We start from the raw sequence: 17,309 nt of genomic DNA, 5'->3' as shown, positions 1-17,309 counted from the left end.
GAAAACGATAACGGAGAGTCAGTTCACTAATTTATTAAATAAAAACGCTTCTACTACAGAAGATAGTGTGCATAAAAATAATCAAAAGGCTTCATTTAACACATTTTCAATTGTCAAAAGTATTTCAAAGCATTGTTATTTGTTGTAGAACATTTTAAGTACAATACTTTTATTTTACGAGGCCACTTCATAAAAAAAAATAAACGAAAGAAAGTAGTACAACTAAATTTAGTATTTCGCTCACTCGTCTTATTCTTTTACTGCTATTAAACATTTTATATGAAATGAAATTTATATGTACATTAGTAAAATGCATATAACTATATTATGATTTATATTATGCCTCGAGAAGACAGCAATATTTTCTATATGTTGCCTCGAGAAGCTCTTAAGTCTCGATAAAGTGCTATCGAAAAGACAAATTCCTAAGAACATTGTTCTTTGGACTGAAAACCATGAACTTTGATCAGTTTATTTATAATTGAAATATTTTTTAAATAAGCTATTTATAATTGAAATATTTTTGAAATAAGAAAATACAGGAATTTTAAGAATTAACATATATATTTATACATTCATATGTAAACCAAAAATATTTTCGATTTTTTCACTCAGCTAAAGATCATTTGTTCATAATGAATTAATTACGGATGCTACTATCTTTTTCTACACAGGGATAAAATGTGCAGCATGGGCTGACTGAAAGATGTACTAATTTGAAATATTTGTATTAAACAAGATAAATAATTAGGGATTTAAATTATTAGATTATTTGTTAATATAAACGTCTTCAGAAAGCATTCTTAACGAATGCCAAAATTGATGCTTAAAGTATTATACTTTTCTTCTACTGTCTCATATTTATCGCGTACTTATATACCACTGTATACTGAATAAGGAATCGTCCAAGTATAAGACGAAAATAAAGATTAAGGCACAGGTAAGTTTTCGAATTGTGAGATGAATGACAAATTTAATTTTAAATGTGCATCAATGATCCTTTGAAATTCATTTGTGACACCTTAACTTATACTATAATGCACTAAATACAATATTTAAAACATTTAAGGTAAATCATTTCAACATTTAACAAATAATGTGATATGATTATAAAGAGTAAATGATTCTGTAAAATTTTAAACAGGAAGGATAGACTCATATGAAGCCAATTATGTGTTTCACTTTTTCATGCGTTGTCTATGAATAAACCTCTTTACCAATTACGGCCACATAAAACCAATATTCATTAATTTAGGAAAATGATTTTGTTTATTTAGAACTTTACTGTACCTTGCTAAATTAATTCTAGCCTTCTGGCATTTACTGAGAGAAAATCCATTGTCACCAATGTAAGTGTTGTCTCCGTTTGGTAATAGAGCAAAATCCTTAACTAATGCACAGGCTTGTATAACTCGGCGATACTTCTGCTCGTCATAAGGCTGTCCGCAGGTGATGTTATCTTTCACTGAGCCCATAAAAATCCATGGTCTCTGCGATGAATACGACATTCGTCCCTTAACATATACACCACCTCGGCATAGAGGGAGCTCTCCCATAATAGCGTACAGCAAGGAAGACTATGTAAACAAAATAGAATGTCGCATGAATTAAAATCTTTATTTAAACATCTTTAAAAACCCAGTAAAAATGTACAAAACATCTGTTGTAAGCTTCAATAACCTCCTGCTGATTATAGATAGCAAAATATAATTTGTTTAGAATTTAAACGTTGTACAAGTGCTACAATTTAAAGTAGTGTTATAATAATACATAGCAACTATCAGTCATGCCATTTAATTACAAAGGTTGTTTCGGATACATTTCCATACTATATTTTATTTATAGTACGGTACTGCGTTTCCAAAAATGTTAATCAGAAGCAGTTAGCTGAAGATAAAATTACATGACATTGAAGGAGATTCTATTTAATAGAAATTAGTATCAGTACGTATTTTATTTACAAGTTGTAGAGCATTGTGAACAAAACCGATATACTATTAATAGTAGCAAAAGTTATTTGTAAATACTGGTGCTGTCACCTGTAAGTCATAACTTTCTGATGCATATATTTATAAAACCTATTATTTACACTAGTATTAAGTGCTACACTAATACTGTAAGAGTAATGTCTTTGTAAAACACATTTCAGATATCTTTGAAATTTATTATAGTCTATGTTCTTCCTAAGAAGTAGACTTACAAACGAAATAAAGAGTACTGGAGAATTACTAATTTGAAGAGCATACTCAAATATTATCTAAAGAATGATTAAATTCAATGTACACTAAAAAAGAAAATGTTCTGAACTGAATATTTTGTAATGCTATTGCATTGTACTTTACCTGCCAAATAATTTATGTAAAATTCTATTGCGTTAAGCAAACTAATTCATGCACATTATGGAATATATATATAGTTTACTTTTTCTCTTCTTATTTACGCATACTTATTATTGTTTATACATAGTCACTTATAAATTAGCCATTCATTTTCACCACTGCAGATATCAAATCGTAGGAAAATTAACTTACACTAGTAATGCTAGATCTTTCGGCAAACGTACATAAATAGCTGTTATGCAGATGATTTGCATAATTACAGTTGTGGTTATTTTTTTTCTATCATCTGTAAAGCGGCAAAGTTTCAAAATTGTTTTTCTAAAAAGTATGTAGAAATTGGAAATCTTCATTGATAAATTATAAGCCATCTTGGATAAAGCAATCTATTTATGCAATTATAAATCAAAAGTAGCACAAAGCACATTTTAAACACGTTAAACACAATCCATTAATCATTAAATTCCTCATTGAAAATATGAATGTTTCTATGGCAATTCTTCTACAGTAAAGGAAAAAAGGAAGTATTGTTTGAATATTATAATTAGATCGAGAAATAATGTTCTTCATACTTATAAGAGAATTATTTTAATTGGTCTATATAAAGTACAAACTTTGCTCTAAAGGATCATATGTATTCGTATTTTTACATTCCATTTACGGGGATTACCCGTTCTAACTTTACGTACTGCTATTTAATCTGAAGTAATCAATTTTCAGGGTAAATGATAAAAGACAATACTAACAAAGGACGTATATGAATCGTGATAGCTAGATATTTATAAAAATTGATACCTTACTAATTGTGGATCGCTAATCATTGTCGTGATAGTCACTCGGTGCGGAAATACCTCGTTTACCCGTTACGTATAATACATATAGCAGGAAGTGACCAGGTGAGGTTGTGCCGAGTTATACTCCTAAAACGCCAGAAGAAAGCAGAAAATGAAAAATGTGTCCAGGTAACCTGATACGTATGGGAGGGGAACACGTAACAAAGAACATGGCAGTTGTGTCACACAAGTAGTGTTGTCACCCCAACACAAACTTATAGTTTTTCAAATAGAACGTATACCATTTTATTACATTAAAACATTTGGCATATAACGCGAAAAAAAGTAAGCAAAAGATGGGTTATCAGTATTGTCAAATAAGAGAGATACGAGACTCTAAAGTCGAGAAATTATGGGGTACGTTCTGTTAATTTCAGTTAATTTCATTCACGTCGGTATACAAAAAATGCTGTTTCCCAAGAAATTAAAGCTGTCGTCATTACTGGTTCTTTCACGTCAAGAATTCATACTTTATTTTACTATTAATTCTTCTAAGAATTCATACTTCATAATTTTATATTACTTTTCGTACATTACAACACGTCTGGGGTGGACGATGCCACGTGCGGGACTCTCGGCTTCCCTATCCTCTTCTAGCATCGTCACTGAAAAGATCTGTGTTTTGATGTGAGGAAGTACCAACACTCTTTGTACTGTGCAGGCATTCAATCTCGCCGAAAGTTTTTACCATTGATACATCCGATGAGTCATTTTGAAAAAAGTGTAAAGTATCTTTGTACCGCAGCCACGAAATTGTTCCGCATAACTTTATTAAACAGAATGTCCTTGTCAATTGCATCACCACCTTGCGTTCTCTGTTAGGGAACCTCAAGAGAAATTACAGCCACGCGCTATGCAAAATTAAACTTCGACTGTTGATCCTTCCATTCAGATTCAGGTACACTGCACTTTAATTTGTTATTGCACACTACAAAAACGTTATGTTGCGGAACAATAAAAATATTTTACTTATTCTGTGTAATCTCTTATTTTCTATAATTTTGAATTTGTAATTAAACATCAAGTAACCTTTGTAGTGACTTTCTGGAATATTGGAAACCATGCAATCTTAAACTACATATTGTAAATATATATCGATATATATATTTACATACTTCATACATACGCCACATTTAGAAATCAATATATATGAATGGAAGTTGACCATCTTTGTTATGAGAAGATAAAACAAGTACATAACACTAAATTAATTAAATTTAATTGATTGGAGTTTAACTCCTTTTTCAGCACGAAGACTGCACTGGCCTACTGCATAAAGTGGAATTCGAACCACTATTTGAATTTTTATGTAGTCTCTTTCAACCCTCAATCACATCACGAATAATGCGCACAGAATGCACGTTCATTACCCACTTGACCACAAAGGGCACATAAAAGTTTTCAAGTGGGTAATATATTCTAATTTCGTATTGTCAAATTATTGAAGGAAATTTAGGATGCTCACTTCTTTCCAAAAGCAGATAACCTTTTATGTAAACGTTATTTCTCTTACCTTTCCAGCTCGTGGAAGGCCTATAATGGCAAGCAATTCGCCTTCTTTAACCTGGAGGTTGATTGAAGCTAGCATGATGTCCATAGGAGTGGAGTCCCACCGACTAGTGACATCCATTACAATCACTTTGGCGTTGTCACGGAATCGGTGTGCGTGAGGAATAATACTTGATAGGCGTCTCTTATGTTCCTCGCTCAGAAGAAATTTCTGCAGAAAGAGAAAAAGTATTTCGGTAAATTGTTCAACTGAATATAATCAAATATAAAACTTTTAGACTATTAATGCTTACGATCTGTAGTATATATTAGCTAATATTGTCACGGGATAGGTTGGAATTTCTCAATGCACTCTTCGACCCATTTCTACGCAGTATGAGATCTGATGGCTAGGCATATTATCGTTTAGAAGGATTCTATCGCATTGAGAAAAACATACAAGATGCTGGAATGTACTTAGTCTACCAGCAGGTCGCGGTAACGGAAACTAGTATTGAGCTCGTCTGTAACCACCATAGTGTTAAACCACAAAATGTTATCTAATTAAATATCCTAGGTTCGTTTCCGTTTGAGACACTTCTCTCAGACATGTCTCGGGTTAAATTCCAGAATGTTATATGGAAATAGCACACGTTAAACCATAAAATAGCATATTGGTGAGAACTAACTCGTTGAAATAGGTAATCAAATATAAAGGGAGGGTTCCTCCACACTTGCTATAAAACCAAGAAATGCTTCATAACTGGGCAAATTCATACCAACTACGAAAATCTAAAATGATTTAGAATATGATATAAAACGGAAATATTTCAAAGATGAAATTTAGCTAGCAGTTATTTAGATATTTAATTTAGGTAAGAATAGGAAATTGCAACTTACGACTATGGCTATATCTCACCACTTTATATACACCACGGTTTCTGTCAGTTTAGACTGAGTTTGTACACTAGGACAGCACCCACACAACGATGTCTACTAAAATTAAACGATGATCTAAAATTAAGATCTGAATTACCGTCGAAAAGAAGTCCATATGGTTTTATTTCTGGGTGAGTTATGACGTCAGATGCCCTGACATACGTAAGGACCAAATTGTCACTTCATGGAAAAGTTCCAAACAATGAGTCAGCTTACCACTCATGTCTTCCGAAACCAGAAGGTACCTTTATCCAATCGGATGACGGGAAATGACACAGTAATGTGACAGAAACTGTCAATACCAAAACCAAAGAAGGAATTTGGATATCAACAGTTTCTTCAGACTGGCTTCTGACATTCGCTGCAAAGGTGTCATGTTGGTGTGCAGAAAATGCACAATCATTGAGTATAAACGATCTAGCAAAGTGAATATGTCGTACCTCAAGCAAACACTGTAATGGTGAATGTGAAATTAGAAGGTTTTGTCCAAAAGTAAACTTTATAGGGTGTTGAATTAACAAGGTACAGGCACCGATGAAATAGAAAAATTTACGAAGTTAAGGATAAGCGAATGTTTTGTGACAAGAAGGTTGTTACTTACCTATGGACTTACTTTAAATTTACAATAAAGAATTTCCTATTAAATAAATAAAAAGGTTAATTGTGATAAATTTGCTTTGTAAAGAATGTGAAGTAACAGAAATGATAAATCGTAAGAAGGGTGATTTAGTTTAAGAAAAGAACTCAATATCCTCTACGTGGCGATGTACTGGCTGAGCAATGAATACGTCTCGTTCACCGCTAGGCTGAAGCTTCAACGTTAATTCCATGCGATGAAGAAATTTCCAATTTTGGAGTAGGAACCAAGGGAGCCTGTACTACAACAATAATATATAGTTCCTCTCATGTTAACATGCTACTTACCGTATAATCACTGCCACTAGTCTGCACAGTTGACACTATGTACGAGGGCTCCAGCATCTCATGGGGCTTCTAGCAAACACGTCCTAGTGTGAAGTAAAAGAAGCGGCTAATCAGACCAGCTGACCATCTATCAATCTTCTATCGTCCAATCCACATACGCATTGCACAAGATTAGTTGTTGGTGTTACTGAACCTGTGTGACGACCTAGTGATGCCGAAAAGGTCTCCAGGAATATCATCAGAATTACAGGAATATTTCCGAGTTCACACGGTTGTATTGGATAGTGAGCAGTTCCATCATGGTGTGCTTGTATATCCGTACTAGTCGGTGAATGCAATGCATGTACTGACAATCAAGCTTGCGCCTTCCAATTAGGTTTTGTCGATGGTTCGGCAATCAGCAGTCTCGTATTCTTTCACTATATTGGCACTCGAACGCCAAACTTGTGAAACTCTTTAGATCTTAGCTCCCTTAAACACTTGTCGGATATCGTGGATCAGTCCAAACAATCTCTCGAGACATTCTCTATTTCCATCTCAACATTGAAGACCGCATACATTCCTCCCACCTCAGAAGGCACAAGGAGAACTTATTGATTATGAGGTAAGTGGTCATAATTCAATAATCAGTCTCGGTGTAGAGAATGTATGTTCATGAGAAAGTTCTCCTAAAAGTGAGCGAAACTAAAAGTGAGCATAGTCGACTTTAACTGCTTTTCAAGTTATCTCTCGGATATCAAAACACAGTGAACAGTCTATGATCACAAGAGGCAGTTGCGTATTGAATGTATCGGCATCGTACTGCTGTTTGTTGGTTGTTCTCCGCTGACAGTAAATAAATCTAAAATTCTCTTTACTGTATAGTTTCGTCAAGAAAATTAGTGTTTGTTCTTATGTTTTTGTATTCTGGTGAACCAAATGTCAAATTACGAGGGTCGGCTGACAAGTTCTCGGCTTGACCCCCTTCCGAATGTACTACCGTGATGTAATTGATGTCATGTAAAATGTTGATTTTTTATATGTTGAAGTATCAAATTTCACGATTCTACCATGAACGGTTTTTAGTTTACAGGTAATTGAATGAACCAAGGCGGAGCCAGATGTCAAATTCACCAAAGAGGAGTTACGAGGTGTAATGAAGTTCTTCTTCCTGCAACAGAAGTCGCCCAAGGAAATCCATGGTTGCATGCTAGACACATTGGGCGGACAGTGCTCTTCATACTCCACTGTGAAGAAATGGTGTGCGAACTTCAAGCGTGGTGAATTTTCAACAGAAGATGATGACAGGTGTGGCAGGCCAGTGTTAGTGTCAACTCCGGAAAAAGTGGACCAGATTCATGTCCTGATTTTGAACAACAGACGGATTTCGCTTCAGGAGATAGCTGACAAAGTGCACATATCCAAAGAACGTGTTGCGTCAATAATCCTTGATCAGTTGGACATGCGCAAGCTTTCTGCGAAATGGATTCCGAAATGTTTGAACGCGGATCAGAAACGCGAACGTGTGAGATCATCGCAGGTGACTTTACGGCATTTTGCGAACTCCAAGGACGATTTTTGAATCGGCTTGTTACCCAGGATGAAACAAAGTTGCATTACTTTGATCCGGAAACCAAACAGCAGTCATGCGAGTGGCGCCACTCAGGATCTCCAAGGCCCAAAAATTTCAAAGCATAAAAGTCCGCAGGGAAGGTGCTTGCCTCAATATTCTGGGATAAGGATGGTGTTTTGCTCTCAGACTACCTTCCAAAGGGCCAAACCATAACTGCGGAGTATTACTGCAGTCTGCTGGTTAAGGTAAAGGACGCTATTAAAGAAAAGCGCCGGGGAAATTTGACACGAGGTGTTTTGTTCTTGCAGGAGAATGCTCCCGTTCACAAGGCTGGCAGAACAATGGATTTTCTAAGAGACCTAGGGTTTCAGTGCATTGAACACCCACCTTATTCGCCAGATCTTGCCCCTTCTGATTATTATCTGTTTCCCAAACTCAAAACAACACTGAAAGGATAGACATTTCACAGTGATGAAGAGGTGATAACAGCTACGGAACAGTTTTTTGCAGATCTTGAGAAATCATAAACACTTTTTTTTTGGAGGGGTTGGAGAAGTTGCAGCATCGAAGTGCCAAGTGTGCTGACCTTCGAGGGGACTATGTTGAATAGCCTCACACTTTCATGCCTGCAGCTCAAGTCCTTCTGGGTCGGGCCGAGAATTTATCAGCCCACCCTCGTATATTAATATGTCTCTCAGAGTGCACAAAAAGAATGATATTCACTATTAGAGGATTGGATTTTATAATCCTGAACAATTTGGCTTCTGTGAGTAAATGATGAGAGATACTTCGTCTATCAATTTAGAATTACCGCTAGTTTTGAAAAACATATTCATGTTACCTTATGAATACGAACAAATTACATTATATAAACATACTGAACAAGGAAAACATATAATGCATTATAAGGAAACCAACAATATAGATATACTTTCAGAAGTCATACGTCTTATGAAATTCGTAATTCATCTTCACGTGTTTCACTAATTCGCATTGTAGACCTATCGGTAGTCATTTACATTGCTGCTGGACAACGTGATAATCCATGCACAAATTGTCTTGAGGTTCTTCATAACAATAAAAATGAATAAGATTTTCAACTTTATTTCTTAAATGTTAGAATATTATAATACATGTTTATGAAATTTCCACTACACCTCTGTGAATGAATGTTCAATTTCTACTCGTTCTAATAAAATTTCTAAATAATTTCTCCAAAAGCTAAACAAGTTCTAAGGTTATATGAGGTGAATTAGGACAGTCTGTAAGAGTTATATCTTGTGTGCTATTCCTATCTCCTACTATGATTTGGTCCTGCGCAAGAAACTGAGATGCAACTATATCAAACTATATGAGTTACTTAAAAAGTTTGAAGTAGAGATTAGGGAGACCGTCAGACGGGATAAGAAATCACGAAATTAAAAGCGGAAAATGTAGAGTTGAAAACTCAACTAAAACATCAGGCTATAGAATTAAATGATCTTAACCAATACGGGCGCAACAAAAACATAGAAATTCATGGAATCCAAGAGCGTGTTGTGAGAATTTGAAAGAAATTTAATTGACATGGCCGGAAAATTGCGATTAAATTGCGGAGAACAAGATATAGATGTAGTACACCGAATTCCAAATGGTATTAATAAAAGCAAGAGAAAAGCAATAATTGTGCAGTTCAAGACACGATCAGTAAGGGATAGATGGTTAAGTAAAAGAAATACAGGGTTGGTTAGCAATAACTTTTGTGAATGTAAATTTGTCCCCCAGAAATAAGCAACTTTTTTGGAAGGCAAGAAACGCTACTACAAATTTTGTTGGGTTAGTGCTAGTGGCCAAATCGTAATTAGAAAAAATGAAAGTAGTCCGGTGATGATTATAAAAACCGAAGATGAATTGCCAGGTTTCCCTAATTCCATAAATGAAGGAGACAGCACTGCCCATTAACTGAGTAATATACTTGGATGATGAAGTAAACGAAAATTATGTCTAAAGAGTGTATTAAATATACATATTTAATAAACATATTATGTGGAGTGAATTGAAAGGCGTGATGTTTAGAATAATAAGCAGATTAGTAATTTCAATATTTTTAATGATATTATACTATTTAAATCTATTTAAATATGATGACTGGTACATACTATTTTTAATGAATCTATAAAGCATTATGAGAAAATATTTACTATTCTGCCGTGTAAGAAGAGCTCGAATACTTGTTCAAAAATAATTCACAACACTATTTATTTATTGATATTATAAATTATTCTAGTAGTATGTCAGTAGTTAATAGCACATTTGATATATTCTACCAAAATTTTAACGGTTTAAAAACAAAAGTTAATGATTTTTATCTGAGCTCAACTATGTATGATTTTGACTGTGTAACTATTACTGAGTCATGGTTACAAGCTGAAATATTTAGTACTGAACAGTTTGATGACAAGAATCAAGTTTTTAGGAAGGATAGAGATCTGGAACGTTGCGGAATGCATGTGCTCTTAGCTGTTAACAATAATTATACTTCAGAGAGATTAAATGAATTTGCACTACCGAACTATGAAGATTTGTGGGTCAGGATTGAGTCATCTAATTCAACTTTCATATACGTTTGAGTAATATATTTCCCTCCTTATAGCATAGAAGAGTGTTATTTAGATTTTTTTTTTTTTTTAGCAATATTGAAAGATTCAAAGAACTATCATTGACCCATAATGTTCTCATAATCGGTGATCTCAATCTTGGGCTCTTAACAGAATTTATGAATGGTAATTATTTCGTAACTTTGTCTAACATACCTAATACTGAAGTTGCCAAATCCGACGTTTGCTTTGTCCAAGAAGATAGACATCACCCGAGTTTGAGTATTATTATTCAGTTTCTAAAACATAGTAAAATCTATAACGAACTTGGAGACGTAGTTTATAATTTTAACAAATGTGATTTTCTGAAGCTCTATCAGCCTCTTAAAAAAATTGTATGCCTTGTACGTAATTAATGATGTAGATGAAGGTGTTAATTATTTTCATTCTGAATTGTACAAGGTACTTGATGAATGCGCACCAAAAAAGTTAAGAGTAAACGTTCCCACCCGCCTTGGTTCACTGTTGAAATAATAAAAGAATTAAAGATAAAAGATCGCATTAGACAAATTTAAAAAATCAAAGCGTCACTCTGATTACATGCACTTTGTAGATATTAGGAAACAAATTAAGTGTATCATTGAATTAGCTTTTCAAAATTATAATCATCAGGTAGAAGCGAATATTGCTAATGAACCTAAGGAATTTTGGAATTACATAAATAATAGAAGATGCTCAAAAGTTAATATGAATCAATTTGTCCTTGAGTATAACAACGAAAAATTATTGATACTAAGTTAAAATATGAAGCTTTTGCTACACACTTTCAATGTGTTTATAGTTGTGAACCATCTAATATAGATCTACATGAAATATGTTCTATTGAAATTCCTTCAACTGTACATATAATGGTTTCAGACAAGATCCGCGAAACTGAAGTTGGAGAAGCAATAGACTAAATGAAAAGTAAAATATCGTTTGGCCATGATAGTATACCGTCCTATATTTTTAAGGGTTGTAAAGAATATTTTATTAAACCATTTACGTATTTGTTTAACTTCTCTTTGACTCAATGTAAATTTCCCACGAAATTGAAAATATCAGCGGTTTGCCCGGTTCCTAAGGTTAATCCGGTAAGATTAATACAAGATCACAGACAAATAAATCTAATATCATCTCCTGCTAAAATATTCGAAGTAGTCATTTATAAGCATATGTTTAATCATGTATCTACGAATTTATCGGTTTCTCAATATGGCTTCAGACGCAATAGATCAACTTGCTGACTATAAATCAAGTACTTAATGATTCTTTCAATAAACGGTCTCAAGTAGATGTAGTATATACAGATTTTAAACGTGCTTTTGATTTGGTTGATCATGGGATACTTCTTAGTAACCTGAGAACGTTTGGTATATCGCAAGAACTGGTCAAATTGTTTCATTCATATTTGAATGAAAGAATTCAATGTTATTTTTTATAATATTAAATCTAAGAAATTCACAGTGCATTCTGGGGTACCTCAAGGATCGAATTTGGGTCCTTTACTCTTTCTTATTATGATAAATAATCTACCCAAAATGTTTCAACATAGTTCATGCTTAATATTTGCAGATGATACCAAATTATACAAATAAATCAGCACGGAAAGTGATTGTATTAAATTACAAACAGATGTTAATAGGCTTAATGAGTGGTGTAATAGAAATAAATTTCAGTTGAATATTTCACAATGTTATGTAATGACTTTAACTCTCAATAAAAAAGACACACAATATTTGAATATACTATTGGATATCAGACGTTAGAAAAAAAGGAAATTATAAGAAATTTAGGTGTTTGGTTTGATATTAATTTGGTTTGATTTTAATCATATAAATATAATAACTAACCAAGCTTTTAAAATGCTGGGTTTTATTAAGAGGTCAAGTCGTTATTTTAAAAATCAAGGGACTATTTTATCGTTGTATAATACATTTGTTCGATCGAAACTAAAATATGCATCTATTGTTTGGTATCCATTTTATCAGTGTAGTAAACAGCAAATAGAGAAAGTTCAAAATAAGTTATTGAGATATACTGCGTATAAAATACATGGTATTCAAACTAGTTATGTTCCTTATGATGAACTTTTTTTAAAAAAAAAAATCAAATTATTGTCACTTGAAAATAGATTTATACAGCGAGTACTATAACTTAAAAAAAATTGATAACAAGGAAGATAGCGTATTCTTATCAAGTAGATTACCATTTTATTGTCCTCGGCAAAATCTGAGAGGTAGATATGTTTTGTATGTCTGAAAACAGAATAAATGTGAACAGGAATTCACCACTGTGTAAATTATGTGATGCAGGTAACAAAAATGAGCCTATGAGACTGGATTTATTTCAGTATGAATTTAAGACCTTTAAGCAAAAGTGTTTGCAATTACTAAATGATAAATTGTAGAATATTTTTGTACAGCATATGTAAACAGAAAAAAGATTTATAGTACTATTTTGTGTTATCAATGCTAGTTCCATATTTGGAGTTGGATTGCATATCCTTTGATAATGATGTATAAACTTTGTACTTTCTAATTTCCTTTGGGTGTAAAGTACAAATAAACAAATTCAGGATAGTGAACCACTGTAACACAGTGTTATTATTATTATTATTATTATTATTATTATTATTATTATTATTATTATTATTATTATTATTATTATTATTATCAAGAAACACGCAAAAAACTTTGTCTTTTGCTTCCGATTTAGGCTAAATAACGACGGAACACTTTGAGCAATGAATGAAGTATTTTGCCAACTATAATATGTGAAGCTGGGTGACAATGACTGTGCTTGGAGTTTGAATTCAATATTTTTCTGCAGAGAAAATATATTATATTGATTTCATTTGAACATTACGGCATTTCACCTCCATTTGAGACGGAATGTGACAAACTGATTTTAATTCATTATGTGTAAATTATAACTCAGAGATCACTACTTCAATGAGAACTAGGAATCGATTCCGAATGGAATAAGATGGAAAGCACTTAATCTAGTGGTAAAAACCAGAAGCTTGTACCCTTGGAATAAGTCTTCTTCGAAGAGAAACCACTGCAAGAACAAGTGTAACATCCGGGAACATGACGTTTTTTGCATTCATGACTAAACGCCCCACCTCGAAAACTTCAATAAAAAGTAAAAAGGCGAACTGTGATGAATCTGTACCTAAGGATTCGGTTTGATTCAACTTAACGATCAACATTCAATATCCAGGTTGTCATCAACCATACATGGACACACTCATCCAAGATTGGGTACAGTCCCTGTAATAATAGCAAGTTTCCTCAAGTTACTGTAGACTGGCGTGTTTGTTTGTGATCGATAATGCGTACTCTTATAAGGCTAGTCACTTGTTCTTCAAAGTACTTCCTTGTTAAAAGTACAAAAACGCACTAATGTAAAAATATTCCATCATTTTTAAAGTTTCCACTAATCAGCCTTGTTTTGCATTTAGGTAAATCTTGTATCCACACACACACACACACACACACACACACATATATATATATATATATATATATATATATATATATATATATATATATATATATATATATATATATATATATATATATATATATACTGCCGGTCAAAAGTTTTCGGACAGATCAAAAAACAGGGAAATATTAGGTTAGGTTTGTAATACGGTGCAATTTTGGACAAGATACTTGGTACTTCAGGAACACAGTGATAGTTTTAACATCAGAATAACATAACAACGTTATCCAACAAAGACAATTGTCAAATTCTTTAAATGTTCTTCTCGTCAAAGAAACCGCCCTTTGCCGCTTTCACTGTTCGGAGCATGTGGCTTACAAGTTTTTGAAGATTTTTATCTGAATTATTATTCCAGGTGTTCTGCAGAATATCAAACACATCAGCAGCAGATGTTGGACAGTCTTTTCGTACACTTCTGCCATGCTCTTACCAGAGAAGTTAGACGGGATTAGGTTCTGGAGACTGGGGAGGCTATTCCATGATACAAATATCTCCTTCGGCTTATAAATTCCTAAAATAATTAGAACAAAAATTTGGACGTGTCCTTCGGGCCAGGATCTTGCAGAAAAGGGATTCTGCGGAAAATCGAATCAAATCTTGACGAAATAATAATGCTGCTTAAAACGGAATAATAACCATTTTTGTCCAGATTTCCTTGTATTTTGTGATTCCAACCAACTCCAGAACTTGCAAAACACCTCGAAACTATCACAGAAAATCCTCCAGTTTTAATAATCGGTGCTACACAGTTAGGACGCATCTTTTCTGTAACAGATCTTCGAACATAAACTGGATGTCGTTGTCCAAAAACTTGAAATTTTGACTCATCAGTCCGTAATACGCATTTCTACTGCTTTGTTGTTATTTTTTGTTCTTCAGGGTCCATTGCAGCCTCTGTTACTTGTTTCTACTGAACCTGCGATGGTTTCTGCACATCAACTCTTCCCCAGAGTGTAGCTACACTCAAATGTCGATTCACAGTAATAACTGAAATGTTTGTAGGGTGACTATGATTAAATTCTGATTGGAGTTCCACTGCAGTAAGTTTCAAATTTCTTTTGTCAAACAATACAATAATACGATTTTTCGTACGTGACGTAATACGAGACCTTCCAGTTTGATTTTTGTCTACGTTCTTTCGACTTCGCTGAAAATGCTTGATGGAATCACCAAAAGTAGATTGAAAATGAAATGAAATCTTTAGTTTTACGTCCCACAGTTATGCCGGTTAGGCTAAAGGAGACGGTGATTATGAGAAATGAATGAAACGGTGGAATGAAGAAAGTGGGAGGAAACGGGAGAACCCCGAGAAAACCCACGAGCACGGTGTTTGTCCACCACAAAGTTCACACGGCGCGAGCTGGGATCGAACCAGGGACCCCAAACACCGGAGGTGAACGCTCTACTACTGAGCCACCGCGCCCCCTAAAAGTAGATTGAGTCTATTTCAGTTTGAAAGGTGTTTGACGAATAGAAAAGCCCATATTATGACGCGTAATGATACCAACGTGTACCTCTTCACTTAATATCACTCTGTGCGTGATTTCTAACAATAACAGCAAGAAACCCTCAGAAGAGGCAAAAACATCCACACAAACACTGCTCAAAACGTCACTGTACTTTTTCTTATAATATTGTTCACTGATAATGTAAAGTCCTGACATTATTTATGTCTGATAAGGTCTGTATACTAAAGAATTATATTCCAGTGGTAACTATAAAAAGGAATTAACTTCTAACGTTTAACCGTACTTCGATCAGGCAAAGTTATTTCATGATCCTGATCACATTATTTTTAATTAAAATAATCGCCGACTTTAAAATAATTCAATAATCTATATTTTTTACTACATGTAAACATGTTACAAAAACGAAAAACGTCTATTATTCTCCTAAGACATTATAGAGACTTACACAAACAAAATATTTGGAATTGGTAGCTTTCCATATCGAATATAAATTGATTAGCTTATAAAAATATAAGTTGAAGCGCCTGTCCAGAAACTTTTGACCGGCAGTATATATATATATATATATATATATATATATATATATATATATATATTTATAATTCAAATGTCAAACAGAGACATTAAACACATAAATCTTTAGTGAACTCTGAGAGCTTCATGTATTCCTTTCCCATCGATCAACTCTGAATCGGTTCTGGCTGAGCTATGATAGTCTGGCTGAGCGATGTCTTTTCTGCGTTTGATTATGGACAGATCGTTGCGATGCTGTGAATAAGATACTCTTTATAAGTAAAGTTGCTATTGTTTCTTGATTTTCTCGGGCAACACTTGCAAAGAAGTACTAATAATATACAAATACAGAACAGACACCAGCAGCACGTGCAAAGTGTGCCAGCACATAATGAATGAATGACCGTGACTATCGGTGGCTAAGTAGAATGCTAGCTACACAATGATGATAAATTCTACGAAAAGTCACACTATAATTAAACACGGGAGCTCATGAATCCATCACTCAACGCACATTGTGCTGCTTAGTGTTTGGCAGTCGTAGACCTACGCAGGTACCAATGTTAACACCCAAGCTTCGGGCATTTCTCTCATCTTGGGTAGAAACTTTCGAATGCCTCGTTCAATGTTATCTAGTTTTACGAATAACTTCTTTTAATCTTTAAGTTTTAAGTTTTACGTCCCATGGTTATGCCGGTTAGGCTAAAGGAGACGGTGATGATGAAAGATAAGTGAAATGGTGGAATGAAGAAAGTGGGAGGAAACGGGAGAACCCCGAGAAAACCCACGAGCACGGTGTTTATCCACCACAAAGTCCACACGGCATGAGCTGTGATCGAACCAGGGACCCCAAACACTAGAGGTGAACGCTCTACTACTGAGCCACCGCGGCCCTTTTTTTAAAAAAAAAAAAATCTGTCGAGCAGACTTTTATGTCCGGATGTGACGGCGAACTAGGTGAAAACACAAATCTATATTGTCAATAATGTGTTGCTGCCTCTAAAGTGATCTGTTTTGAGGTACGTGATTCTTAGTAAAGATGTAATGCATCTTGACTTGTGTTATGTACACAGATCACTAAATGACAAGCAGAAGTATTCTGGAAATGCAACTGATTTACGAGCTGCCAT

The 17,309-nt window shown here is 34.1% G+C and overlaps 1 protein-coding gene across 1 annotated transcript in view; it reads right to left on the bottom strand.

Annotated features, from left to right (window-relative positions):
- LOC145693403 (ATP-binding cassette sub-family C member 4-like) overlaps positions 1-17,309 on the bottom strand; it is a 242,808-nt gene that overhangs the window by 140,622 nt on the left and 84,877 nt on the right. Inside the window, exons 10-11 of the mRNA XM_081769370.1 lie at positions 4,683-4,889; positions 1,291-1,577 (exon numbers count right to left, since the gene is read on the bottom strand). Of these exons, the coding sequence (XP_081625496.1) occupies positions 1,291-1,577; positions 4,683-4,889 (494 nt within the window). The remainder of the gene's footprint in view (positions 1-1,290; positions 1,578-4,682; positions 4,890-17,309) is intronic.

The sequence above is a fragment of the Thermobia domestica genome, chromosome 8, assembly GCF_964235325.1.
Source record: "Thermobia domestica chromosome 8, izTheDome1.hap1.1, whole genome shotgun sequence".
Taxonomy (NCBI): Eukaryota; Metazoa; Arthropoda; class Insecta; order Zygentoma; family Lepismatidae; genus Thermobia; species Thermobia domestica.
This window is presented reverse-complemented; position numbering and strand designations above follow the sequence as displayed.